At 43.8% G+C, this 27,396-nt stretch overlaps 1 protein-coding gene across 1 annotated transcript in view; it reads left to right on the top strand.

Moving 5' to 3' along the window:
• LOC147707940 (nephrocan-like) overlaps positions 1-27,396 on the top strand; it is a 153,937-nt gene that overhangs the window by 44,284 nt on the left and 82,257 nt on the right. The window contains exon 2 of the mRNA XM_086925260.1: positions 14,398-15,299. Within this exon, the coding sequence (XP_086781386.1) occupies positions 14,398-15,299 (902 nt within the window). The remainder of the gene's footprint in view (positions 1-14,397; positions 15,300-27,396) is intronic.

Here is a 27,396-nt window from a genome sequence, read left to right as displayed (position 1 = left end):
CACATTTTCTGATGATTGGGACTTTGAAACTGTTAATAACATGATGACAGATTTAGAAATGTCAGCTAAATTTACAAATCATGAACACATAGAAGGTTCATCAGATTATGAACAAATGTATTGTTTTAATCATTATGGTCACCAATATTTGCATAAATCTGCAAGCCCTAGAAATGTTTTTACTTATAATCAATGGGAACATTGTCCAACGCCACCAAAGGGTAGCTCAAAATCATTTCATGACAAGTTTCCGTACTTCTCAGGGTATAATATAACGAGTCCAGAAATGTTTTATTTCAAAAATATGAATAAGACAGGAATGAAAACAATGTTGACCAATACTAAACAAATTTATTCTGCAAACTTTTATGCTCAGCTGTCTACATTAGGTTTTGACTTTTGGAAAGACAACATTGAGACAAAATCTGTATGGGGCACAAAAGACTGTCAGGTGCAAGGTTTAGAAGCCTTATTCAGAGCCTGCATTATACCAGAACAAATAATGTTTTTAAATGACTGTTCAACAAACTTCTTGTCTTGGCCTGGCTAAGATAAAATATTTAAATAAACCATCTATACCTAAGCCCAGATCAGACAGTAATGATATTACAGAAGAGGAGGTAGACATACCCTATATTTCAAAACAAAACAGAACTAATCCTGGTTGGACAAAATGGTTAATCTGGCCCACAGACACAAATAACTGTCAAGATAGATTCCTGAACAAAACACAAGGGTTCACAGTGAATAGGCCAGATCCAAGATACTCCCAGAGACAACATCCAGGGATAGTAAGTACTTACAGTGTAGGAAAACTATGCCTTGAATGGCTACAGAAATCCACACTACCAGAAATCAAACAACACTTATCTTTTCTTAAAGAAGGCAATGATTTGTGAGATTTCTTAATGGGGCCTCGCAAACCACGTCAAAACCGTTTCATATATGCCAGTATATATGCTGCTTACAATGAAGCTTGGAAAATCACACAAATGGAAACTGCAGAAAAGATACGAGAAATTGATCGTATTAATTTAGAGAAAGCTCTCTCTGTAGTGGACAATGGGTTAACGACTCTGTCCTCCAGAATTTATTCTTTGGACAACATTTTATCATCTGCCATTGACATAATAGAGCCGGACTTGCTAATGTTACAACATGGCCAGTCCCAATTACGTTCTATAATGCAGCTAGGCTGGACGTTACACAATCTCCGATCAGGCCACGTGCCATGGCGTCTAATCAACACCACATAATTGTTTGCTGTATTTAACCTTACAGATAAACAAATCTCTTTGGCACAAAGAGGAGCAGACTATACGGTGCTGAGCATTGAAAAACTGGAAAGATTACCATTGACAGTTTCTGAGAAGCCTGCCATTGAATGGATAATACATGGCACCATCACGATACCAGTGACGATTTTCCAATTTCAGTATTGCTTAAGCCACATACCAGCGGGCCTGTATGAAAGGTTGGGTAAAGAATACATTAAGTCGACCTGGACTTTACCGTATACACACAAATGTTGGAGTGAGGGAAAGGAAGTATTTCTTAGTGGTAAAAACTGTAAGAACTCACTTAGTGGTACACTCTTATGTCAAGGTATTCATTTACACGGAGAATGCGAAGGTTCTTCAAACAACCTTTCCTGCCACCTGCACAGGACACCAGCAGTCTTGATAGAACCACTTTTCAGGCAGCTTTCCAATGGCAGCTACGTTATGCTCAATGATCACAGCTGTTGTGGCATGTTGCCCGGAAGAGCGTATCTAGTTAGTGTGTCGGCCAGGGTCACTTGTTGTATGCAAGTATTGTATCCAAAAAGCAAGACAGACAGGGAGACGGCGTTATGGCCTTCACTGAATATCTCTTCTATACGAATTGATACTTTAAGCAGAATAAAAGCCATTCTTTTGGGAAAAATGTGCCACTGGCCTCGTCCAGAGAAACGTATGATCTGCAGGTTGCAAGGACTTCTACAGAGATACATGCATTATTATCAACAAATTACCCAGTACATTTTGCAGAAATGTTAGGTCAAATCTTAAACATGTCTGATACCAGCGGCATCGCACATGTATTTAAGACGATTTGTTCGGGACTGTTAACACCATTTGAAGCAGTCCTCTGCATTTTTCCAAATTTTGTGCACTCTGTGTTCTGCGGTCTGCCTCTCATTTTGGGATTTGTAGCAGGAATTCTATTTTTATTCCTTCTGCTCGGATATGGCAAGTCCAGGCACCAGCGATACCCAGGCTACCATGGAACAAGCTCTCCAGGCCATGAGGTATCATGAACGCATTACACAGATTCTTGGCTTGGATAGTTTAAGAGATCTAAACACCACTTGGTTCCTTTCGTTCAGACCAATCTAGCAAGATTACATCTTACCTGTTCTACGATGCCTGCTTTGCGGAGAGGAATGCGTGTTGGACATTTGTCTTACACTTCCATCAGTCCTGCCATTGGATGTTGACGCCTTGCTAGGTCCGGTAACAACTCATGCATCGTGTTGCCCCTAACGGCTGCCAATTCTGATGACGGCATTTATTGAGGTCTCACAGACAAGTCTAACTGAGGGTGAGATACGTGACACTACAGGCACACAGGTACCACCTACTGCGGACATTGCTAATTCATCAAACGCTGACAGCGATGATCCTCATCTATGCACATTTGACCTGCCAACTGAAGTGGCTCCACTTTCGCCTACTATGGTAGATGGTTTCTTTGCCAGCCTAGACGATCTGATGTTTTCTCCTGACACCGAGAATAACTTTTGATTCACGCACACGCACACAGACCTCTGAAATTCGACCTTCGTTTTTTCGAAACAAACCGTCTAACAATTTGAACTTTTTCCAAAATAGAACTTTTGGCACAGAGTAATCTGCTTAAAGTAGAACTATTCTTTGAGAACAAGATTTCTTTTGAAAAACTTCCTAAATGACAATATTTGGCCTTGTCCTAAAAACAAAACAGTTTATATATTATTCTATGGGATGGTCTCGACTTTTTTTTCTGTACCTTAAGAGACATTTAATTAATGTAATTTCGTATTTCATAAAGGTTAGAATATATACTGTCATAATATGCTTCATATCTGTTGAGACTTGTTTTTTCATACAGGTCATACTCATTTCATGTGAACAAACCTTTTCATTTATTTTTTATTTTTTATTTGAGCAAGTTCCATCATATACAACAATAAAAAACCATAATTCCATTTATATGTATCAAGCATCATAAACAATTACTAGAACAAAGTATATCTATGGTTCTCAAGTCATGGTCTAAGATTACCCAAAAAATAAATAAATAAATAAATTAAAAAATATATAAGGCCTAAGAAAATGAGAAAGAATTAATACAAATAATCATATGCACAGTTATAATACATTCAGAAAGAACTAACAGTAATATAGAGTATATATTTCTTGTCTATCCTAAGATCTCCTTTCATTCTCATACCAAAAAGTAATGGGAGTCCATATCTGGGCCCCGAGCAATCTAGATTTCTTCCCTCTTGTTTTATATATAGCTATTTCTTGTTTATAAATCCCCAAGAATCGGCTTAGCCACATTTGAAAGGTAGGTGCCTCTAGATCTTTCCATCGGGCAGCAAGTATAATTCGAAGGACAGCCATGCCTAGGAATACAGACATTACTTCCTCCTTATTATATTCCAGAGAATCATCATAACCAAATATGTACAGGGTCAATGAAGTTCTTAAACTATGTCCAAAAATTTCTGCCCAATAATCAGAAATCATTTTTTTGATTAGGTCTAGTTTGGGACAGTCAGCAAACATATGTACAAGGTTCGCTGGAGACAGACCACACCTTGGGCATTGATCGTTAGGCCTTTGACCCCAAGTAAATAGTTTGGCGGGTGTATAATAAAGGTCATATATAGTTCGATAGTGTTGTGCTTTTAAGTTAGATGCCAAAAATAATTTAGAGGATAGGTTCAGTGACATATCTAGGTCGATATTCGGATTGTCTAATTTTATTGCCCATCCTCTCTCAACTCGCTCCATATCATCACGATGACTCTTCATTAAAAGATCATAGATACTACCTATCCTAGTGGCCCGCCTGGCTATAATTTCAAAGAAAGGGATGGTCTCTGATTGTATATTGGGTAAAATTTGTCAAATAATAGTGTGTACTTGTATGTATTTTAGATAGTCAGTGGGGGGGATTGAGAATTTCTGTTGTATTTCCCCAAATGGTGCAATAGCGCCTTGTTTAACAAAGTCACCCACTGTCGTAATTCCCAAGTTCTCCCATTTTCGAGAAGTGGAGTCAATAAGCCAAGATGGTAAGATCGAGCTATGCCAGAGAGGGGTATAGTTGTTATATTTTAGAATTGCTAGGTGCTTCGAGAGGCACGTTTCCAAATCCTCCATGAGTCAGTAATAATTTTGAATTTAATTTTTTTAAAGTAAGAAGGCTCTACTTGCCTTAACAGCAGCCCTCTAGCTTTGTCCCCTAATGCCAGTTCATATATTGATGGTATATTATGTTCTGGTAAAGCAGCTACTGTTGGCTTGATGTTGAATAGAGGGACCATTTGCTGAAGGAGAGTCGCCCATAGGTATAGAGTCAAATTTGGAATGACTAGCCCTCCCCTACTTTGTGGTAGAGTCAATTATGGTATCGCCCTCCTAATTTTCCCATAGCTCCATACGAATTTAGACATACAGGAATCCATGATTTTAATAATTTTGTCATTAAACAAACCTTTTCAAATGCAATTTGTATTTTGGGTGGGATTGTAAACACTAGCCTTAGATATGTTCAGTGCTTATACATTTAGTTTTATTGAACTTAATATCGTGGAGTCGGTGTTATGTACGAATCTAGGACCCTAGTGTAATTTTCCCGATTCATGCCCATATATAGGTATAAATCACCAGATCCTTATATAGGCATAGAAATCATACCCTTATTTAGACTGAGCCTATGCAGCCCAAATACGGCATGGCTACTTCCACTACGTTCTAAGAATCCACAACGATTTCTTGGAAAAATCCGCCTTCAGCAGCTAGGGACTTCCCCTTGCCTGAAGACTAATTTATCTAGGAAATCATGGAGTTTTCAAAGAACTGAGTCTTTGATGACGTTATTATGTCCAATCATACGTCAAACTCGGCACCTTCAAGGTATAAATATGCCTACATTTGCCCAGACAAACACACGGTGGTTTGGAGCAGTTTGACTATCTACTTGTCCGACGCGCCCTGGAGCAGCAAGTGCCGAAGGAAGCCGCCCCTTCAGCTGATGCACTGAGAGAAGCTGTCTTTTCTCCTGCCGAGAAATCCAGCTCAAGTGTTTCCAGATTACACTTGCGGGTTTCTGGGAAATCGTTCCTGAGAGAGAGATACATGAACTCCTTCATTCTAAAACCAAGGTACGGAGCTGATTAGTCCCTTAGAGAATTCTTGGAAAACATTCTTGGCAAAAGAATACTAAACTTAAGCTACACCTCACTTACTTCTTCCCTCGTACTAGACCTAGTTTAGGTACACCGGGGTAAGCGCATTTTAGAACCACCAGTTGAGTACTTTTAGTCATTATTTATTAATGTATGTATCTTATGTTATTTTATATGGCTTAGAAACCATACCATGCTTTTACAGTATTATTTTATGATACTATTCATACTGTACGCATTATACTTTATAACCAGTATTACGATTGTGGCAGTACATTTCTTATGTCTGAGAAAGAAGACTGTTCAATAAATACTTTTTATTGAAAACGCCTGCCTCTCTATTTTCTCAGCACCTCTGGTGAAATTAAGCATGCACGATTGACTGAGTAAAATTACCATCTATTGTTTCCGCGACTCTAGAGATTGATTTCTTATTCTTGGGAACAAAGTTGTCATGTTTATGCGCTTGTCAGAAACTAATCCCTTCTTGTGAATTCGAGAAAGTTTCTAGTGACCTCTGCGCTAGCTGGCACTCACAATTAAGTCTAATTTATGCAATAGAGACCCAGTCGACCTCAATCCTACGTCTAAACTATAGTATATGTTATTCCAATGCGTAGAGCCTATTGGGAATATAGGAACCACATTACAGAAGATGAATCATGAATGTTGACTGTCCTTACTCATTAGCAAACGTCTCTGTAGAACGCCTCTACTGTTTCTGCCCTTACCCTATGTATGAGACTTGAGAAACCAGTAAAAAGGCTTTGCAAGAAGAAGGGTGAAAGTGGTGGCTTCTTGGTTAGACAGAAGTTGAAAAACTATCCTGGAGTTGTTATCTGTATCCCGCTTCAGAGACTCCAGTTCAGTGTGTACCTCACAACACAATTAGCACTATATATGTGTTGGCTTGTATTGGCTAATACTGTGCGGTTTTTGAGTTCAGGCACCTCTGTCAGGATAAATGACTTCCCAGCGATGACAATTTCCCCAAATAAGTTTTCTCATAGACTAAAGGGTTGCTCCAGAAAAGAAATTCTGAAGGATGGAGTCTGTAGGTCACAGAAAAAAACATAAGAGGTTTTAATCTAAAAAGTAACATGTACACATATTTTCTATAGAACTGGTTTTGTCAGAGAGAGTTTTGCTGTGAAACCTTTGCCTATGCGTGACAAGCTGGCTCCCCTTTAATTTGGTCTATGTTAGCAAGCATTCTTATAAAGTTAACTGGTCAAAACTTAGAACTTTCTTTACAATGGTGGTTCATAACAATTGACAATATCTCCACTGCTGTATCTGGGTATTATTATATATTATTATATTATTAAGAAAGCCATGACTTATAATAATGGTGTTTAGTACCTTGAGAGTGAAGAAGTGGGGCAGAATTCTGACAGGAATGTTAATTTTGGCTAACTTTTTAATGCTTGAGTGAGACATATTCAAAATATTGCAATATGCAAATATCATGAATTAAATCGGGAACCAAAATATTGTGTTTACATAGTTTGTATGTAAACTACACAAATAGCGAGAAAAGAATACTATGGGTCAGAATATCATAAGATAACAGGTACACGTACTGCTTTGACGATGTATAGCATTATATTTAACATAATTTAGAAATTCAAGTTTAAAATGATAATACAATTACAAATAAATCCATATAATATTATATAATGTAACATTAGATAAAATAATAAAAGTATATACTTAAAAAAATTTAAACTCTCACAAAAAAATATATATCAACATTCTAATTAATAAGAATAACAATAACAACGTATATCTTGCAAATTATATAAAAAATAAACAAAAGAACCCAAAAGAAAAGTGTAAAATAAAAATATTACAAATTATTTAATTTGAAAATTAATGAAAAACATATATTTTTTTAAAAACTATTAAAATAAATATTACTACTCCTGACTAACCCATAGTATGGAATGTGTTGGATTTTGCAGTATCAGATTTGCTATTCACACTTCAGTTTTAGCAATATAATGGAAACTATTGGATTTTGGAGGGGGTCCGATTTACTACTTCAACATAAGCAAAATTAGGGAAATTGTTGGACTTTTTCGGGGTCACATTTACTATTCCCACTGAAATCAGAACAACAGTAGGAAAAGAGTTAGACTTTGGAGGGATCAAATTTACTATTCCTTGTCCCAAAAAAATCATCAGTGTTAAAAGTGCTGAGCAATGGAGATGTAACTTTTACTATTCCCACTGCAATTTTATCAAAAGGAGAGAAAGTTCTAGACTTGAAGGGGTAAGATTTAACATTCCCACTGTAATCCTAGCAACAGTAATGAAAGTGTTAGGCTTTGATGTGGCAAGATTTGCTATTACAACTCCAATCTGAAGAACAACAGGGAAAATATGGACTTTGTAGGGGCAGATTTTCGAGTCCACCTTTAACGTTAGCGAAAGTAGTGAAAAAGATAGAATTTGGTAAGGGGTAAAATATACTATTCCCACTCCAATCTAAGCAAAAGTAGGGAAAGTGTGGGACCATGAAGGGGAGATATATTATTACCATAACAATGTAAGGAAAACTGTAAAGTGTTGGACTTTGGAGGGGTCCAATTAACCATTTCCTTTCCAACGTAAACAATAATATGGAAAAGGTTGAACCGTGTAGGGGTTAGATTTACTACTTCCTCTCCAACCTGAGCAAGAGTAGCAAAAGTGTTTTACTTTGAAGGGGTCATAGTTACTATTCTCACTCCAGTCTTATCAACAGTAGGGAACGTATTGCACTTCAGAGGGATCAGATTGACTATTATCATTCAGTTGTAAGCAAGAGTAGGGAATTTTACTCGACTTTGGAGAGATCAAATGTACTATTACTACTCTAATCTGAGCAACTGTAGGGAAGTGTTGTACTTCCAAAGAGTTCGACTTTGGTGGGGTCACATTTACTATTCCCACTCCCATCTAAGCAACAGTAGTTGTACAAGTTCGATCAGTGTTTTCAAACTTCTGTATGCCGAGTCCCACCTAGGGAAAAATATATTGACCAGCCCCATCACTTGAGCATATGCTAGTTCTTAGCCAACCTAAGAGAAACTCTGCCACTCCTAATACACTCTCTCCAAGCACTCAGTCTTTCAGATCCATTCTACCAGTGCTGAAATGTACTTTGTCAGTGCTCAAAGTCTGCCAACCCTCTTCTGATGGTCTCCTTCCATTCCATAAGCATCTTTAATTTGCCCTCAGCCTTCATGAGTAACTCTTAGTGGTCCATCAAAGCCCAAAGTGACTTTAAACTGTCTTCAAGATACCCTTTCCTAACCCTGAAAATCCTTAACCCACTGTCACTTTTTCTCAGCCAGTCCTCACAGGAACTCAGCTGGACTTTGCCCCCTGTTAACCACCAGAGCCCAATACCTCTTCTCCTAACTGTTAAAGCATATCACCCAGTACTACAGAGCAACTGATCTAACCCACAGACTCTCAGTTAACCCTTAAATATCAGCAAAGCCCATGTGCTAGCTGACAGAACCCCACTTAGAGCCCAAAAAAATCTCTACCCCTCGTCTGTACAACATTTGAGCCTTTTAGCTACTCTCGATTAGCCCCTTCAGCTGCAGCCTCTGCCGCTTTCTAACCAACCTGTCCTGAGCTCTCCAGCCAGATAAGTTCCTGCACACTTGCATACAAAATCCAGCCAGGCACTTCACTCGCTAATCTGCTGTTTCTTAACAAACCCGAGCTTTAAAGCCCTACCCATGATAAAGTGACTTGCCACTTTGGAGTAGCTCTTTCAAATACACACACATTTGCATTTTGTACATGCAACTTGTTTCTACAGTTTTGCAGTTTAGAAGCAGTATAAGTACACCATCTGTGCAGCAAGGGTTCAAATTCTAGCAAGATGACTCAGTTGCTTCATCCATTTGTTACATTTGTTATAGTTCTTTGTGTAACCTTGAGTTCACAAATTCCTATCAGGTAAATGGTCCAGGGGGGTTATGCTCTCATTTTTATACGCGTCCTGCTTTGTCCTCACATGATAAAATATGTTATTCTTCAGACTAGAAAAAAAGGAATTCCGCTGTACACCAAAGCACTGTACATTATTCCACTCTACGGCACTCCACTCTAAGCGACTCCACTCTACACTATTTGACTGTACACAACTCCATTCTACGCCACTCTAGTCTATGCTATTGCATTCTACGTCACTTGACTTCATGCCACTCCACTCTAAAGTATGACACTCTACGCCACTCCACTGTATTCCACTCCACTGCACGGTTTTCCAATCTCCCCCACTCCACTCTGCACTACTCCACACTGTGCCACGCCGCTGTACACTACTCCACTTTATGCCTTTCCACTCTATCCTATTCCACTCTACGCCACTCCACTCTATGTTATTTGACTCTATGCCAGTCCACTCTATGCCATTGTACTGTACACCACTCCATGCCACTCCACTCTACATCTCTCCACTCTATGCTATTCCACTCTATACCACCCCACTCTATTCCATTCTACGCCACTACATTGTATGCTATTCCACTCTGTACCACTCTATGTCACTCCACTCTATGCCTCTTCACGCAACGGTAGTCCATTCTATGCCATTCCACTTGACAGCACTCCACTTCTATGCCTCTCCACGCTACGGTAGTCCATTCTATGCCATTCCACTTTACGGCACTCCACTGTACACCACAACACTGTATGTTATTCCACTCTATGACATTCCTCTGTACGCTATTCGACAGTACGTCACTCCTTTTTATGCCACTCTACAGTATGCCGCTCTACTGTATGCAACTCCACTCTACCCTATTCAACAGTACGTCTATCCATTTTACGCACTCTACTGGATGCCGCTCCACTCTACTCTATTACATTCTATGCCACTCAACTTTACCCCACTGTATGCCACTCCACTGTACAGTAGGACGCTCTACACCATTCCGCTGTACACCACTCCACTCTGTGGCACTCAAAGCTATGGTATTGCACTCTACCTTATTCCACTCTATGGCACTCCACTGTATGCCACAACAGTGCAAGTTATTTTACTCTACGGCACTCTATTCTATGCAACTCCAGTCTATGCTATTCAACTGCACGCTACTCCATTTTAAGCCACTGTACTGTACACTACTCCACTGTATGCCACTCTACTCTGCACTATTGCATTCACTCCACTCGACTTTATGGCCCTGTATGCCACTCCACTCTACAGTAAGACACAATATTCCTCTCCATTGCACATTATTCCACTCTCCCCCAATCCACTCTGCCCTACTCCCCTCTACACCTCTCCACAGTATGCCAATCCACTTTATGCCACTCCACTTTATGCCTCCCCACTCTGTGCCACTCAACTAAGTGCCACTCCACTCTAAGCTATTCAACTCTACGCCACTGTACTGTACGTCACTCCACTCCACTCCACTCTACACCCCTCCACTCTATACTTTTCTATTATATCCCACTCCACTCTATGCCATTCTACACCACTACACTGTATGCTATCCCACTCTATGCCACTCCACTCTATGACGCTACGGTATTCAACTCTAGGCCATTCACTCTATGGCACTCCACCATACACACTACTGTATGCTATTTCACTCTGTGGCAGCTCCACTATATGCCTCTCCACTGTACTCCAATCTACTGTATGCCCCTCCTTTTTACATAACTCCACTGTATGCAAATCCACTCTATAGCACTCCACTCTACGCTATTTCATTCTATGACACTTGATTTTATGCAACTTACACCACTCCACTCTACAGTATGACACGCTATGCCACTCCACTGTACGCAACTCCACTGTACAATATTCCACTCTACTGCACTCCCCATTGCAACACTACGTTCTACGCCACTCTACTGTACCCTACTCCACTCTACGCCACTCCATGTTATGGTAGCCCACTCTGTGTCATTCCACTCTACGCCATTCCACTGTACATCACAACACTGTACGTTATTCCACTCTATGACACTCCATTGTTTGCCACTCCACACTATGCCACTCCACTCTACACTATTGTATTCTCTGCCACTGTACACCACTCCACTCTACAGTACTCCACTGTACGCCACTCCACTGTACGCCACTCCACTGTACACTATTCCACTCTACCTCACTCCACTCTAAGTTACTCCATTCTATTCCACTCCACTTTGTGCTATTCCACTATAAGCCACTCTACTTCATGGCACTCTGCTCTATGCCACTCCGCTCTATGCTGCTCCACTGTACGCCACTCCACTGTATGTGCCTCCACTCTACAGCACTCCACGCTAAAGTATTCCACTGTATCTCATTCCACTCTATGGCTCTCCACTGTACACCTCAACACTGCGCTGTTATTACAGCACTCCACTCTATGCCAATCCACTCTATGCTACCCAACTGTGTGCCACTCCATTTTAAGCCACTCTACTGGATGCCACTCCACTGTACACAACTACACTCAACACTATTGCATTCTACTCCACTTGACTTTATACCACCCTATGCCAGTCCATTGCACACTATACCTCTCTACCCCACTCCACTCTGCGTTACTCCACTCTATGCCAATTCACTGTAGGACACTCCACTTTATGCCACTCCACTCTACACTATTCCACTCTTTGCCACTCTACCCCATGCCACTCCACTCAATGGTATCCGACTCTATGCCACCCCACTCTACTCCCCTGTACTGTATGCCACTCAACTCTACACCACTCCACTCTATGCTTTTTCACTCTATGCCACTCCACTCTACCCCATTCTACAACACTTCACTGTATGCTATCCCACTGTATGCCACTCTACTCCACTTCACTATATGCCACTCCACTCTACTCCACGCCACTCTACGGTATTCCTCTCTATGCCAATCACTCTATGGCACTCCACCATACACTAACACTGTACACTATTTCACTCTATAGCACTCCAGGGCAATCCAGTCTACGCTAATTGACTGTACGCCACTCCATTTTACACCACTCTACTGTATGCCATGCCACTGTATGTAACTCCACTCTACAGCACCCCACTCTATGCTATTGCATTCTTTGGTACTCAATTTTACGCAAATGTATGCCACGCCACTCTACAATATGACACTCTACGCCACTCCACTGTATGCCACTCCACTACACACTATTCCACTCTACCACACTCTCGTCTGCAACACTCCATTCTATGGCACTCCAATGTACCCCACTCCACTTTATGCCACTCCGCTCGATGCCACTTTACTCTAGGCTATTCCACTCTGTGCCTCCCGACTCTATGCTATTCCACTCTATGCCACTCCACTCTATGCCACTGTACTGTATGCACTCTACTCCAATCCACTTCAATCTACACCACTCCCCTCTACAATTAAAGCCACTACACTGTACGTTAGTCCACTGTACACCAATCCAATCCACTCTACACAACTCCACTCTACGCCCCTACACTCTACGCCACTCCACTCTATGCTATTCACCTCTAGGCCGCTCCACTCTAAACCACTGTACTGTACCCCTCTCCAATCTACACCAGTCCATTTACTCTAATCCACTCGACTCTACACCACTTTACGCCACTCCACTTTATGGTATTCCATTCTACACTACTTCACTCAACGCCACTCTATTCTATAGTATTTCACTCTTCTCTATGCCACTCCACTCAATGGTATTCCACTCTGCAACACACCACACCACTCCACTCTACAACACTACACTATACACTACTCCACTGTATGCCACTCCTCTACATTCTATGCCTCTCCACTATATGACACTACACTGTATGACACTCTGCTTCACTCCACTCCACAGTCCACTTAACACTCCACCAGACAACAATCCACTCTACGATATGAAAAACTTTTTTAAATTAAAAAATGAAAACCATTCAAATTCACTTAAAAAAATAAAGGTTAAAGATAAGTTATAGTTAGGGAAACTTCATTTACTTTTTCTATACAAACCAAACTTAAACTGCACAAACATTTCAAATTCTAAAGTTATTGTTTACACCTTACATTTATAATTTACGCACCACCTTCAAATTACTGTCACTTGCGCACCTCCATACACACTGCTCTCAACTTAATAGACAGAGTACATTAACTATAACTTGCTCCTTCTCCATGCCCTTGTTTACTCTTTCATATTCCATGACTTATACTATGTGAAATTATAGCATTTGAAAAAACACTTAGGACATCTCGAATGACATATTTTGTGAGAACATTGTGCATGGTAGAGTGGTGAGTTATAGTGTTATTCAATAAGGGAGATCTTCAGCTAGCCGTATGGTTCATATTTGGAGGGTTTCCATGGCAGGCACCCAATGTGATTCCTTGAGCTCCACTTTTGATACAGGAGAGCTCCAGTCTCATGCACAAAAGGCATAAGGACTGAGGTTGTGCCCATTGTCAGGATGGCAAAAAGTTTATATCAGACCAAACAATAAGAGCAATACTTTGGAAATGTTATTTATAATGTAAATCAATCACAAATGTCTGGAAACATTTGTCTCCCCATGGCTGTGGCAGGTAGGTGCACATGTCCTCAGACTAAGGCACTTCTGTGTGTCTAAAATATTAATTTTGCATTTGCTCCATGTTCATGCTTCCTGTTAATTTAGCCATCATATAATCAAGCCTCTATCTCATTTCATTTAAAAAATACCTTCTTTTAGAAGGATGGTCAATTTCTCAGCATAAACTTGGGTTTTCTGGTTCACTACTCTGCTCACCATTTCGCAAGACTGGCCTGATGTTTCCTTGCAGCGATGTGTTCCATATTTCAAATATCCGCAAGTCTAAATTGAGATGCGAAATAATGAATTTCACCTGTACATTAGGCTAGACACCAATTTCTTTTTCATAAATTAAAGCAAGCAGAACACGTGTTTCTGTGAGGAATATTCCTTGAAGAGTAATGTGTTTTAATCTTTTTTTCTGTTGTAGGTGTCAGACTTCAGTCGACTTCCGGGTCTTGAAGAGCTCATCCTGTTTTCCAGTGGTACAGAATCCATAGCCAATCACACCTTCAAAGCTCTGCCTAAATTGAAGACTTTGGAACTCTTGAAGAACAAATTGAGGTCCATTCCTAAGCCACTTCCGTCCAGCTTGGAAGTGCTAAAGCTCAATGATAACCTCATCAACGCTATACACCCATCTGATTTTGAAGGGTTAAAAAAATTGCAAGTACTAGAAATAAAAAACAACATTCTCACAGCTTTTGCTGCAAGTATGTTTTCCCCGCTTTTCAATTTGCAGATTATCATCCTGGATGGTAACAGCATTGAATCAGCCTCTGGCCCACTCAGACTCCCCCGGCTCAAAAATCTGAGCCTGGAGAACAACAAACTCCATTCTGTCCCAGGGACATTTTTTGTCCACCTTCCATATCTTCAATATTTAAGCCTATCAGGCAACCTACTCAATAAAGTTCCACATGAGCTGCCCAGGACCTTGCGAATCCTAAAGCTGGAGAGGAACCAAGTAAAACATATAAGGCTGCGTGAGATAAAACACCTGGAAAACCTGACTGACCTTGTGGTTTCTGATAATCAGATATCTTCTTTTGACGGTGCCCTGCTTTCGTCTAACCTCACCACCCTGGACCTGTCCAGGAACCAGTTGAAAAGTGTGCCTCACAGGCTCCCCTCAAAGCTACAGAAACTCGACTTGAGCAGTAACCAGATCCAAAGGGTGACACTGCAGGACTTCCAGAGCCTGCCGGATTTGAAGCACTTGTTCCTCGATAATAATGCAGTGATCTTCTTTGAGGATAGAGCTCTCCAAAGGAGTGCACATTTGACTAACTTGGCATTGGAACAGAATTTGCTTACCACAATTCCGATGAGGTAACATAATTAGTATTGTAAGTGTGAATGCTGCCCCACATTCCTTCCCCATGCAAACAGAACTTTGTATATATATTCTGTGTGCTACTGACTGACTTACTACATTTGTTACAATGACTCAACCAAAGGGGATCTGTTATCACAAAAGGGTCTTCAGCGCTTTCTAAAGATTGTCAGAAACTGAGATTATCAGCAAGCAGATAGTTCCAGAATTCAGGGGCTTCCCTTGAATTTAATCTGCAGTAAAGGACCATCAAACGCTCACTGTCAAAACTTCTGCAGCTACTGCTTGAGGGTGTAGATCATGATCTGATTAATAAAATACTCTGGTGCTAGTTTATGCAGACATCTAATGTTAGACAGTTAAGTTTGTAAAGGAGTTATCCCAAGCGGTGGGGGAGGGTCCAAGGATGAGGACCTGAGTCTTCTCGGAGTTCAGCTTTAGGCAGCTGTTGCTCATCCAGGTTGCTATGTCTTTTATACTTTCCTGGTAGTCTGGTGACTCTGAAGTTCTTCGTGTGGGAGAGGATGAGCTAGGTGTCGTCGGCTCTGGATCCTATGCTAAGTCCATGCTGTCTGACGATGGCGGTGAGGGGGCCATGTAGATGTTGAAGAGCGTGAGGCCGAGCGATGATCCTTGGGTTACTCCACAGATGATCTCTGTGGGCTTGGAGAGGAAGGGTGGGAGTCTGATCCTTTGATTTCTGCCAGCGAAAAACAAGTGGATCCAGTTGAGGGGGGTTTCACGTATGCCGGCGTCATGGAGTCTGGCTGCAAGAGTGCGGTGGGAGACGGTGTTGAAGGCTGCGGAGAGGTCCAGCTTGTTGATGGCTACGGTGTCCCTGGTCGAGTAGCATGCTGATGTCGTCCATGGCAGCGAGAAGGGCGGTCTCGGTGCTGTGGTTGCTGCAGAATTCGGACTAGGAGGAGTGGAGGATGGCGTTCTCCTTGATAAAGGTGGTCAGTTGTGTGTTGACGAATTTCTCGGTGGCTTTGGCTGTGAAGGAAAGGAAAGAGATGGACCGGTAGCTTTTCAGGTCTGTTGGGTCAGCCCGTTTCCAGTCATCCGGGAAGATGCCGGATTTGAAGGTGGTGTTGATGGTGCGATGTAGTTTGGGCGCTATGGCGGCTACGGCTCTGTGGAAGATGTGAGGCAGGCAGGGGTCCATGGGAGCTCCTGAGTGGGTGCACTTTATGGTCATGGTGGTGTCTTCGGTGGTGACCGGTGTCCACGTGGTGATGGTGTGCTGGCTGTCATTTCTGGAGGGGAGGGTGGCTTTTGGAGTCTGTTCTCAGAGGTTGTCGTAGAGGGCCTTGATTTTCAGGTGGAAGTAGGAGCCAAGCTTGTTTTAGAGGTCCTGGGACGGTGTGAGGTCCATGGCTTCACTGGGACTTTTGGTGAACTGCTGGATAATGTTGAAGAGTTCCTTTAAGTTGCTGGCGTTGGTGAGAATTTTGCCCCGAATGAAGGTCCTCTTGGTGGCTCTTATGAGTTGGTGGTATTTCGTCATGGCATGTTTGTAGGTGGACAGGTCTTCAGTGGTTTTGATGTTTCTTCATCATTTCTCGAGACGTCTACAGAAGTGTCTAGCTTTTTGGAGGCCATGGTGAACCAGGTGGTCTTCAGAGGGAGTTGTTGGTTGTGGTGGCGGAGTAAAGGGGAAAGCTTGTCCGTGATGCTGGTGATCTAGCAGTGTAGTTCTGTGGCTGCAGAGGTGGTGTCAGTCGTGGCAGAGGTGGGGGTCGTGAATGAGGGTAGAGTTGAGGTGCTCCTCTGTGACATTGCTCCAGTTCCTTCGTGGCATGCGCCGGGCGGGCTTGTATGCGGTGGTGGTGTTGAAGGAGAAGTGTACACAGTGGTGGTCTGTTCAGAGGGGCTGCGAGGTGTGGCTGAAGTGGATGTTTGTCCCTGATGGGGTCGAGGATGTGTCTGTCTTGTGGGTGGGGGTGGTGATGAGCTGCATCAGTCTGAGGTTGGTAAGATTGTCTAGGAGGGCAATGAAGTCGGGGTCACTGCGGTTGCCGAGGTGAAAGTTCAGGTCTCCGATAGGTGTGTAGTCCGTGGAGGCAGTTCTGAAAGGAGTGGGGGGCCTTGGGGGTCTGTAAGCGAGGGTGCCGCGTAGCATGGTTCTGGGGCTGGTCTGGATCTGGAAGTGGAGGACCTCGGTGTCAGAGAGGAAGTTACTCATGCTGGAGGTGGAGAGTCGGAGGGAGCTCTTGTGTGCGATGTCGAGTCCTCCTCCTGGCCAGTGGGGACGGTCCTCCCTCTGGATCTTGTAGCCGTTGGGGGCAGAGGCGGCATTTGTCTAGGTTTCCGCAAAGAAGGCAACATTTGGGGAGGGGGTATCGAGGAGGTCCCATATCTCTATGGCGTGGAAGATGCATTTCAGGCTTCTTTGGTGTTTGCGTCCGGCCTGGGTGCAAAGGTCGTAGGGGTGCTGTGGATGGTGAAGGAATTTCAGCAGTTTCGGCTAGAGAACTGGCTGTGGGTGGTGCACGATGTCGACAGCTGGACGTTGTTGTTCCTTCCGGGGTTGAGAGCATGGAGCGCAGCTGGGTAGAAGTGGTAGAAGGTCGGAAATCCACGGTCCATGGTGCTGGTCGCGGTCGGGTCACGGACGGGCACAGACGGGCTTGCCTTTGGCACCCCAGTGGGTCGCCGGTGATGCGGACGTGTAGCGGCTGCAACTAAATAGGGAAGGGGGGATGGAATCGCAGCTGGCAGGCGGGAGCGGGAAATTGGCAGGCGGGAGGGGCCTCGTAGGCAGCAGCAGTGGGAGGGAATCAGCCAGGAAACAGGAAAACAGGTCATGTAGCGGCTTTCTAAACTCTCCGGATCCTAGTGCTCTAATTGATCCTGCATACATTACATTGCTGTTGTCCACGCAGGAATTTATGGCAGACCCTACTAACAGAGCTTTATTCTCTAGGGCGGGATTAAAAAAAAGATGCCTAAGTTTAAATAATAGATGAAAAAAACTACTCAAGTCTATCTGAACTTGAGCATTCAGGAAGGCATCTTCAACAAAGAGGAAATCAAGATTTTGTTTTAACTTGTGGAGATGGTAAAAATATTCCTCAAAGAGTTTAGGAATGATTAGAAGGACTAATGTAGCCATGCCTTTTGCACCAAAGATTATTACAGTGGTCTTTGAACTTAAGCGCTGACTATTTTCCATCATCCATCTTGGAAAGTAATCTTCAAAGATTTCACAGTGGTGGTAACAAGTGCGAATTATCAAGGCACTCCATGGGATCTCCTTATGATTGTACTGAAAGCACTGGATGCCAGTGGCGGTTTCTCTTTGAGGGCGTCGGGGCTCTGCCCCCCTTACTTTCAAGTTCAAATTAAAAGCTATAATTATATTGACACTACTCTTTGTAAAAATAGCAAACAAAAGGTTCACACACTTCAACTATTTTGCCGGGGAGCTGTACTGACACTCACAGTGCTTGTTGCTGAGATGGCTTCATGGCAGTGACGCTTTACATTAACTTCCATCCCTGGGCGGGTCCAAAGCTAAGAGTATTTGCCGGGCTGACAAGCTCACATGCTGAGGCCTGTGATGTCATCAGCCCAGAAAAGTAATAGCTTTGAGGACCAGTCTCCTCCCCTTGACTACGTGTGTGTTAAATTACCCCTGGGCGTTTTTGACAGAAGCCCTGTAATGCTGGGGCCTCACGTCAGTTAAGGAGTGGAGAGCATGGTCTCCCCACCCTTTCCCAACTCGTCACAGAGGGGTGGATCCTATCCTTTGAGGAGTTGGGAAAGGGCCAGGGCCGTTTCTACCATTAGGCAGGACTAGGCAGCCGCCTAGGGCGGCAAAAACATGAGTTTGTGCTGACCCAGGCTGGTTCATTTGTAACCAGCCCCGCATGTAGCCGTGCTTGTTAGAGAAAGCGCTTCTGAAAAACATAATTTAATTGATGAAGACTTTAAAAGGGGCGACACAGGATGCAGACACCAAAACTCTGCACAGTCGTTTGTGTGCCTTTTATTTAATAGAGTTGTGCTTTTTCAACAGTGCCTGTTGAAAAGCTGTTTATGATATAAACAAACCCAGATGCATTTCGAACCTTTGAAAATGAATATATCTAAAGGACAAAAGGTATTTAGCTATAGGCAAAACACGAAGTTTTCTCATGAACAGCGCAGACATCGACGTGTCTGTTGATCTCTGAAGAGATTCGTTCCATTCAAGACACAGGTAAGAACTAGGCCTTTAGGGTGCGCTCGCTTTTTGCTCGCATGTACAATTTATATCGAGCTTTCAGGTCGCTCTCATCATGTTTAAAAGCAACTTTGGGGGTATGGTGTTTTACGAGCATTTCGAGTGAGGGGCTAATGTTTGGCAGCCTCGGTAAACAAAGTTTTGCTTCTATCACTACGCTCACATGTGCAATTTTTATCGAGTTTTCAGGATGCTCCTATTATGTTTAAAAGTAATTTTGGGGGTATTGTGCCTTACGAGCATTTCGAGTGTGGCTAATGTTTGGCAGCCTCGGTAAACAAAGTTTGGCTTCTATCACTATGCTTGAACACATAGCTGGTAGGCAGTTTTCCAACATAATATTTATCTCTCGGCACAGTCTAGCATTGTGAGCCTTTGTGCTTAATTAGTTTTTCCAGTGAGGAACCCATGCATGGGTGTTTTTAGGAAGCAAAGTTTTGCTTTCACTACTTTGCCTGTACATATGGTTTACGTGCAGTTTTCCATCTTATCTCGGCACAGGCACAGAGCAACCTTGGGGTTGGAGTGTTGAACCATTAAACATCCCCGTATTCTTTTGTGCATAACATTGAGTAGGTATCTTTATTACATTTTAACGGCTGCCACATATAGAGTGTCATTTCTAGATATCTTCATATGTGTAGACTACACAATAGGAAACTTTATAGCAATTGATCCAGCTGTATTGCATTTGCATACATATGGTGTCTCTGAAAATTTTAGGTATATATAATAATCTCATGACCTCCGTTTGCTTATGTTTGGAGTTACAGGCTCGAAAAAGGAAGATCCGTTTCTATGAGAAATAGGTTATACATTTTGCAGTGGGCTTCATCAAGGAATTACCCTATTTTTTAAACCAGCCAGCGGGATAACGTGTTTCATACTTAGGATTCCCAATAAGTCTCAGAAAGGTAATAGTTGATCAGAGCTCACTTTTGTTATTGCCTAGTTTCTCTTTGTAAGGCTCTAGGCTAGATTCTGTTTCACTTTTGCCTTTACCTTTGTTGCAGACTCACATCCTTGAGCTTTATCGTTTGGAGACTTAGCAGCAGGGCATAGGACAGTACTTTCATTCAAGCAGACAAACTGATCGTCCACAAGCACTAAGGTAATAGCCAGGTGCAGTCTTATTAGCTGGACTTTACTGGGGATATGGCATAACAATTCTTCATTCTAAATTATGGGTTTGTCGTTTTCATTAGGACATGTTTTGCAACTACTCCAAATTCAGACATATATGAAACAGCACCAGGTGCCCCATTGTTTTACCAATATTGGTGGTCCTTGAATGATTATAGACAGATCCACTTTTTAAGTAAGTATGTCTCTGCTTGCGACGCAACTCCAGCAATGCGCCGCTTTTACGGCACAGATGCGTGACGCATCTGTGCCGTTTTTGCCCCATGGTGCTCCGCATTGTAAATGCGACGCATCAAGGGTGGCGGAGCTGCGGCGCACAATTACTGGCGCATCCCTGCCGATATGCAGGCATGCGCCAGTAATTGTAAATCAGCCCCTAAGTGATTTGCCTAGATTCACAGGATGATTGAGCCTCGCTCCAGACTCCAACCTGGTCCCCAGCTTAAAAGTCACAATAAATTCACCTAAAAACAAACACACATCTGTGCCCTGCACGAACATGCATCCACGTCATAGGGCCCTGTATTTGTAGTTCAATGATTGCCCATTCAATAAAATAAAGTGCATTCCAGTTATGGTGGGTGAATTCGGTACACTATATCTGGGCAGCGTCACCTGCTTATCAGCATGCATAGAACCGGAGTGATGTTCCTTGGTACTCCCAAGCCTCACCTGTTAATTGATTCTTCTAGCCTGGATGGCGTGGGGGGGGAGAGTGATGGTAGTAAAGGGGAGGGGGCAGCATTTTTCAATTCTCGCCTAGGGCGGCAAAACACCTAGAAACGGCCCTGGAAAGGGTGGGGTTGAGGCTGTAAGTAGGAAGCCGAAAAATCTAATCTATGCAGTTTGTCATCAAAACTTTTGAAGAAGACATACTCACGTCAGATACTCACGGTATCTGCTTCCCGCGCTGCAATTAATGCAGTTCGTCATTTTAGCAAGCAGACTCCTCCTGAAGATGTGACACACTGCAGGAGCCTGTGGAAAGGATTTGGTGTTGCTTATCTTGAAGCTTCCCTTCTAGACAGAGACCCGCAGCTTCTACCATGTAAGTAAGCTGGGTTCGGCGTATTTGATTAGATGTAATAAACGTAGCATGAGGCCCATTAAATTAAAAGCCTGTCTTGTTGATTTTTACTAATTACTTCCCTCATGCTATCTGAAGGGTTTTGTGAGAGCGGTTATGTGGACGCGTTTGACAAGCTAGTAAGGTGCACTTGACAAAACAGTATGGTCAGTTATCTCCAGGATATAAATTGGATAAATAATTGGAAAGCGCAAACAAGCAGATTGATGATAAAATAAATGGCATGCAGCAATACTTGTGGGAAGCGGTGAGGAGTCTGCTCCAGGGTAGAGTTCTCAAACAACTACTGTGTAAAAAAGTTTTATAAACACCATTTAACTGAATAAAGGAAGGCTTTTAAAGTTTAGTGGGGGGCCGGGGGAGAAGTGGAACTCATAGCGCGGTAAAGCGTTATACCATTTATTTGCACTAGACTAGTCTGCAAATTTATTTTTGGGCTTCGATTAGCTGGGTAGCTCCAGTTTTGTTTGCAAGGCAGTACTTGAATGAAATTGAAGCAGGGTAAGGGGTGTTTTGGGCCTAGTTTTTCTGAGCTTGTCAACGTGGTATTGTGCGTTTTGGGAACCAAAATTGTAGGTGTTCCCCCTTGCTGGGAGTGGGTTCTAAGGGTTGGGACTCTGAATAAGGTAATTAATGAATTAATTAGATGTCCTATATTTTATTTTTAGGGAAGTTTAACTGTGAACGCCAAGGCTGTAATTGTACAAATGTGTGTATGCACGTTCTATTAGTTAGTTAAAGAAAAACAAATGCAACTTTGCTTTGTTACCCTGTTACTAAGATTTACCCAAAATATTCATTTGTACTCCTCACAAACTCATTGTCAGCATTTGAGTAAAATATTTCTAGTATGCAGTCAGAAAGATACTCGCATTTCTATTTTAGTGGTTCTTTTACTAGTTTATGTACATCTAATCTGCAAAATTTTACTTTTTAGTATTTACATCGTATATTCTTTCCTTTGTAACTTGTTCTAAAATAAGTCACTACGAGTCTCTTTTGCAGTAGTGTCTTTCTCGGGAGCCAAAATGTAATACTGCATACCAAAACACTCACATGTGGCAACAAACATTATTTTAGCCCAAATCCACTGCAAGATTTTTCTTGCATTCAGTGTTATGTAATGTAAGAAAAATCTTGCCTTGGATTTGAGCTTAAATAATGTTTGCACACACAACCATTTATCGTCACTTTAATATTAATCCCTCTGTGGCAGGATGGACTTGGTTGGAGTGACTGTCTGCACAGCATGACTCTGTGCCAAAGTGGGAACTACACTACACACATCAAAGTATCTCTCGTACGCGACCGCCTCAAGCACTGCTGGCCTCCAGTGCTGCTCCCTGCTGGGAGATGAGATCCCACCAAAACAGAGGCTTGTTCACCCAGACAGGCTGTTGGTCAGACGTGAAGGCGCCTTTGAGTTTCACGACCTGTCACCTTTACTTACTTATCTATCCAGCATTGACATTGGTAGCATATACCTGCCTGAACGAGACAGGATCCTGGACTTCAGGAACCTGTCTGATGCTGGCAGGTATATGCTACCAAATGTCTGCGCTGGATACAGAAAAGGAAATAAAGGTGATAGGTCGTGGACAGAGTGCCAGATCTAGGGCTAATGGCGCACGGGGCGACATTGTTTGTTGGTGCTCTTCCCTCCTCCTCCAGAAAACCCTTCTCCACAGACACCCCCAAGTACCACACTTTAACAGTGCCCTTCAGGAGAGCCCTTCTCTCTTTTGCAAAAATTATGTTCAGCCAAATAGGCTGCATGCGTTGTACCTGAAATATTAAATCTGTATCAGCTCAAGTTCACTGGAGTATGCACTCAGGTGTCTACTAACCATTAATCACCACTTTTTCACCAGACTATAAGTCCCTGAGTTCAGTTAGAGGTAACAATGTGTGGAGTTTGCTGGAAGTAAAGAAATGTTTGACCATGTTAGCGGACCAGTTAAGCAACTAGTGTTGGGGGGCACATTAATGCAGTATAGTCCCAACACCAGCATCACTGTCCTTTCAATATGTGCTGTGTGGTATTTTCACACAGCACATGTGTGCTGTGTGAAAATATCATACCTCAAGGATAACATCACTCTGTAGAAAAAGGGCAAGCAAAACACATGAAGAACAACAGCTCAGGATTATTATAGTAGTATCTGACGATATCATGATAGCTATATTAGGCGAGTAACTTTTAAACTGCAAGTAACAAAAGGGTCTCTCTGACAAAAGCAGTAACTGACCCATTGAACTATCTACATTATATTAACATTGTGATCGGCATGGTACACATTCTTTGCAGCAGGTATATTACCCTCTGCGCATTACCATTGGCTTGGACCCAGAATGCTGCTAGTTTATGACCTATTTAGTTGTTTGTTAAATAAAAAAACACACAATTTCATGGTAAAGGCATGATTGGTAAAGGGATATGCATGGTAAAGATCACACCCCAGCCCTCCCTCCCTGAACCCTAAAACCCAGACCCAAAAACTGTCCCAAGCCCTAAAAACTGTCCCTCCCCCCCACACTCAACCCTAAAACTCACCCCCAAGTCCTGAAAACCTCCTTGAGCCCTAAAACTGCCCCAGCCCTGAACACTGTCCCTTCCTACTGCTCTGCCCTGAACCCTAAATCTCAACCCCCATGTCTTAAAAATGACCCGACCTCAGCCCCTCCATCCTGAACCCTAAAAACTGACTGCCACCAATAAAATCTATCCGGCCCTCCCCGCCCTGTGTCTTCAAACCCGACTCCCGGCCCTAAAAACAACCCCAACCCCCCTAGCACTAAAAATTACCCCCGCTCCTAAAGTCTACCCTGCAACCCCCCAAAACCCAGCTCCAGCCCCACTTACCAGACCACGATCTGGAGCTTCCTCTCCCGATCCTTCCTCTTCCTGTACCCGCCCATCCACGCATCTAGACCACACTCTGACTTAACCAAGCTTACACGTGGTTAAGGCAAGCGTGGTTCTGCTTGCAGGGAAACGGCATGCCTGACTCAGCCCACGTTGTAAAGTCTGTTTCTCTTCAAGAGAGAATATCTGCATAGTAAACTTGATAGATTCAAAGGAGATCTCGGGAGAAGGTGTTTATGAAAAGAGGTTGCTTAGCAATCATGGCCATTTCTATTTGATTTTTTCAATAACAAAGGAATTCAGTGTATGCCTTTCATTTCCACTGTTTTCGACCTTATTGTGCCTTACTATATTTTTCTAGTTGCATTGTGCCTTTTGTTTTTTGCCTATTGTGCCCTCCTGTTGCTGGTTTTTGTGCTCCCCTCTGGCCGCTGCGGACCCCGCCGCCCGCCCCCCTGCCGATTCTCGCACCCGCCTCCCAGCTGTGCCTCCCTTCCACCTCCCCTATTTAATCCCGGCCGCTGCGCGAGAGCACGAGCAGGACCTTTGACCTCACGTCCAGGGACCTGCTCTCTCCCGCTGCAGCTCGGCAGCTATGCTGTGCCCCTGCCCGGTGCTGGGCTCTGGGCAGGTAGGGGTTCGAGCCCCAGTCCAGAGTGAATTATGCCATTTTTTTTCATACGTTTACTGCATTTGTGTGCCCCTCATTTCAATTGTTTTTGTCCTTATTGTGCCTTACTGTGCCTTTCTAGTTGGTATTGTGCCTTTTGTTTTTTGCCTATTGTGCTCTCCTGTTGTTGGTTTTTCGCGCTCTCCTCCTGCCGCTGCTGCCCCCGTAGCCTCATCTCCCTTCCGATCCCCGTTTCTGCCTCCCAGCTCTGCCTCCCTCCCCCTCCCCTATTTATTGGCAGCCGCTGCATGCCAAAGACAAGCCCGTCTGTGCCCATCCGCGACCCGACCGCGACCAGCGCCAGGGACCCCGGCTTACCAACTATCCACCGCTACGACTCAGCCACCCTCCATGCACTCAACCCCGGAAGAAGCCACAACTGCCAACGGTAAACGCCGATCACCACCCACGGCCAGTTCTCCAGCTGTCACTGCCACCAGACTTTCTCCTCTGACCATGTCCCCGCAAACACCGCCCCCAAGACGAACGCCAGCTACTCTGGAGTCCTAAACTGCATCCTCCTCAATGTTTGCTTCCTACACAGACATGCTGTGGAGATCTAGGGCCTACTCGACACCCTCACACCAGACGTCTTTACAGAAATCTGGACCAACGCCACCTCTGCCCCTGCCATCGCCACTGCCATCCCCAACGGATACAAGATCCAGAGGAAAGACTGCCCCAACTGCCCAGGAGGAGTACTCACCATCGCACACAAGAGCTCCCTCCGACTCTCCACCTCCACCACAAGCAATTCCTCCTCCACCACCGAACACCTCTATTTCCAGATCAAGACCAGCCCAAGAGCCACCATTCACAGGAAGCTCGTATACAGACCCCCGGACCCCGCACCCCGTTCATCACCGCCATCGCAGGCCTCATTGCACCCCACGCCATCACCTCCATAGACTACACACTCATCGGGGACCTGAACTTCCACCTCGACCACCCCAATGACCTCAACTCCACCACCCTCCTGGACAACCTCACTAACATCGGACTGAGACAACTTGTCACCACGCCTACCCACAAGGCAGGAACAACCCCATCTTTGCAGGAGGCAACAACACTCATTTAAGGGACACCATGCAACCCACTTGTACAACCTTAGACAACCCCACTCCACCAGAGCCTGCAACACGCCCCCCTTGAAGGAACTGTAGCAAAGTCAATGAAGAACAGGTCAACTCCATCCTCAACAACGACAACCCCACCACCTCGACCAAGGCCAATCTTGCAGCCAAAGAACTCCACAGATGGCTCTCCAACTGTGCAGATAAGTTCGCTCCCCTACGCAACCCCGACAGACAGTGCTCCCGATAAGCAACCTGGCTCACCACCGACCACCAAGAGTCCATACGCACCTGCAGATGCCTCGAGAAAAACTTGAGAAACAGCAAAACACCTGAAGACTGCACCACCTACAAGAACGCCATAACGGAATACCACCAACGCATCAAATCCACCAAAAAGACCTTCATGCAAAACAAGATCCTTGCCAACTTTAGCAACTCCAAGGAACTCTTCAGCGTCATCCAGGAATTCACTAATCCCACCAGCGAAACCAAAGACATCACCCCTTCCCAGGACCTCTGCAACAAGCTCAGACCCTACTTCCATCTGAAAACCACTACCCTCTCCAGCAACCCCAGGCAGCCCACCATCTCCTCCTGGAACCCAGTCACCACCGAAGACACTACGTCAACCATGAAAGGTATCCATTCAGGGGTCCCCACGGAACCCTGCCCAAAACACATCTTCCACAGAGCAGTCACCGCCATTGGTCCAGAACTACGACGCACCATCAACGCCACCTTCAAGACATGCATTTTTTCCGAAGACTGAAAAGGCGCAGAAGTCAGACCTCTGCTCAAAAAGCACTCCGCTGACCCTACGGACCTCAAGAACTACCGACCCATCTCCCTCATCCCATTTGCAGCCAAAGTCACTAAGAAGACCGTCAAAGCACAAGAAACCAAATTCATCGAAGAAAACTCCATCCTAGACCCCTCCCAATCAGGATTCCGCAGTAAGCACAGCACCAAAACCGCTCTACTCGCCGCCACAGACGACATCTGCACCCTGCTCGACCAAGGACA

This window comes from Lissotriton vulgaris, chromosome 6, assembly GCF_964263255.1.
Source record: "Lissotriton vulgaris chromosome 6, aLisVul1.2, whole genome shotgun sequence".
Taxonomy (NCBI): domain Eukaryota; kingdom Metazoa; phylum Chordata; class Amphibia; order Caudata; family Salamandridae; genus Lissotriton; species Lissotriton vulgaris.
The sequence above is the reverse complement of the archived record's forward strand: the minus strand, read 5'-3'. Positions and strand labels throughout refer to the sequence as shown.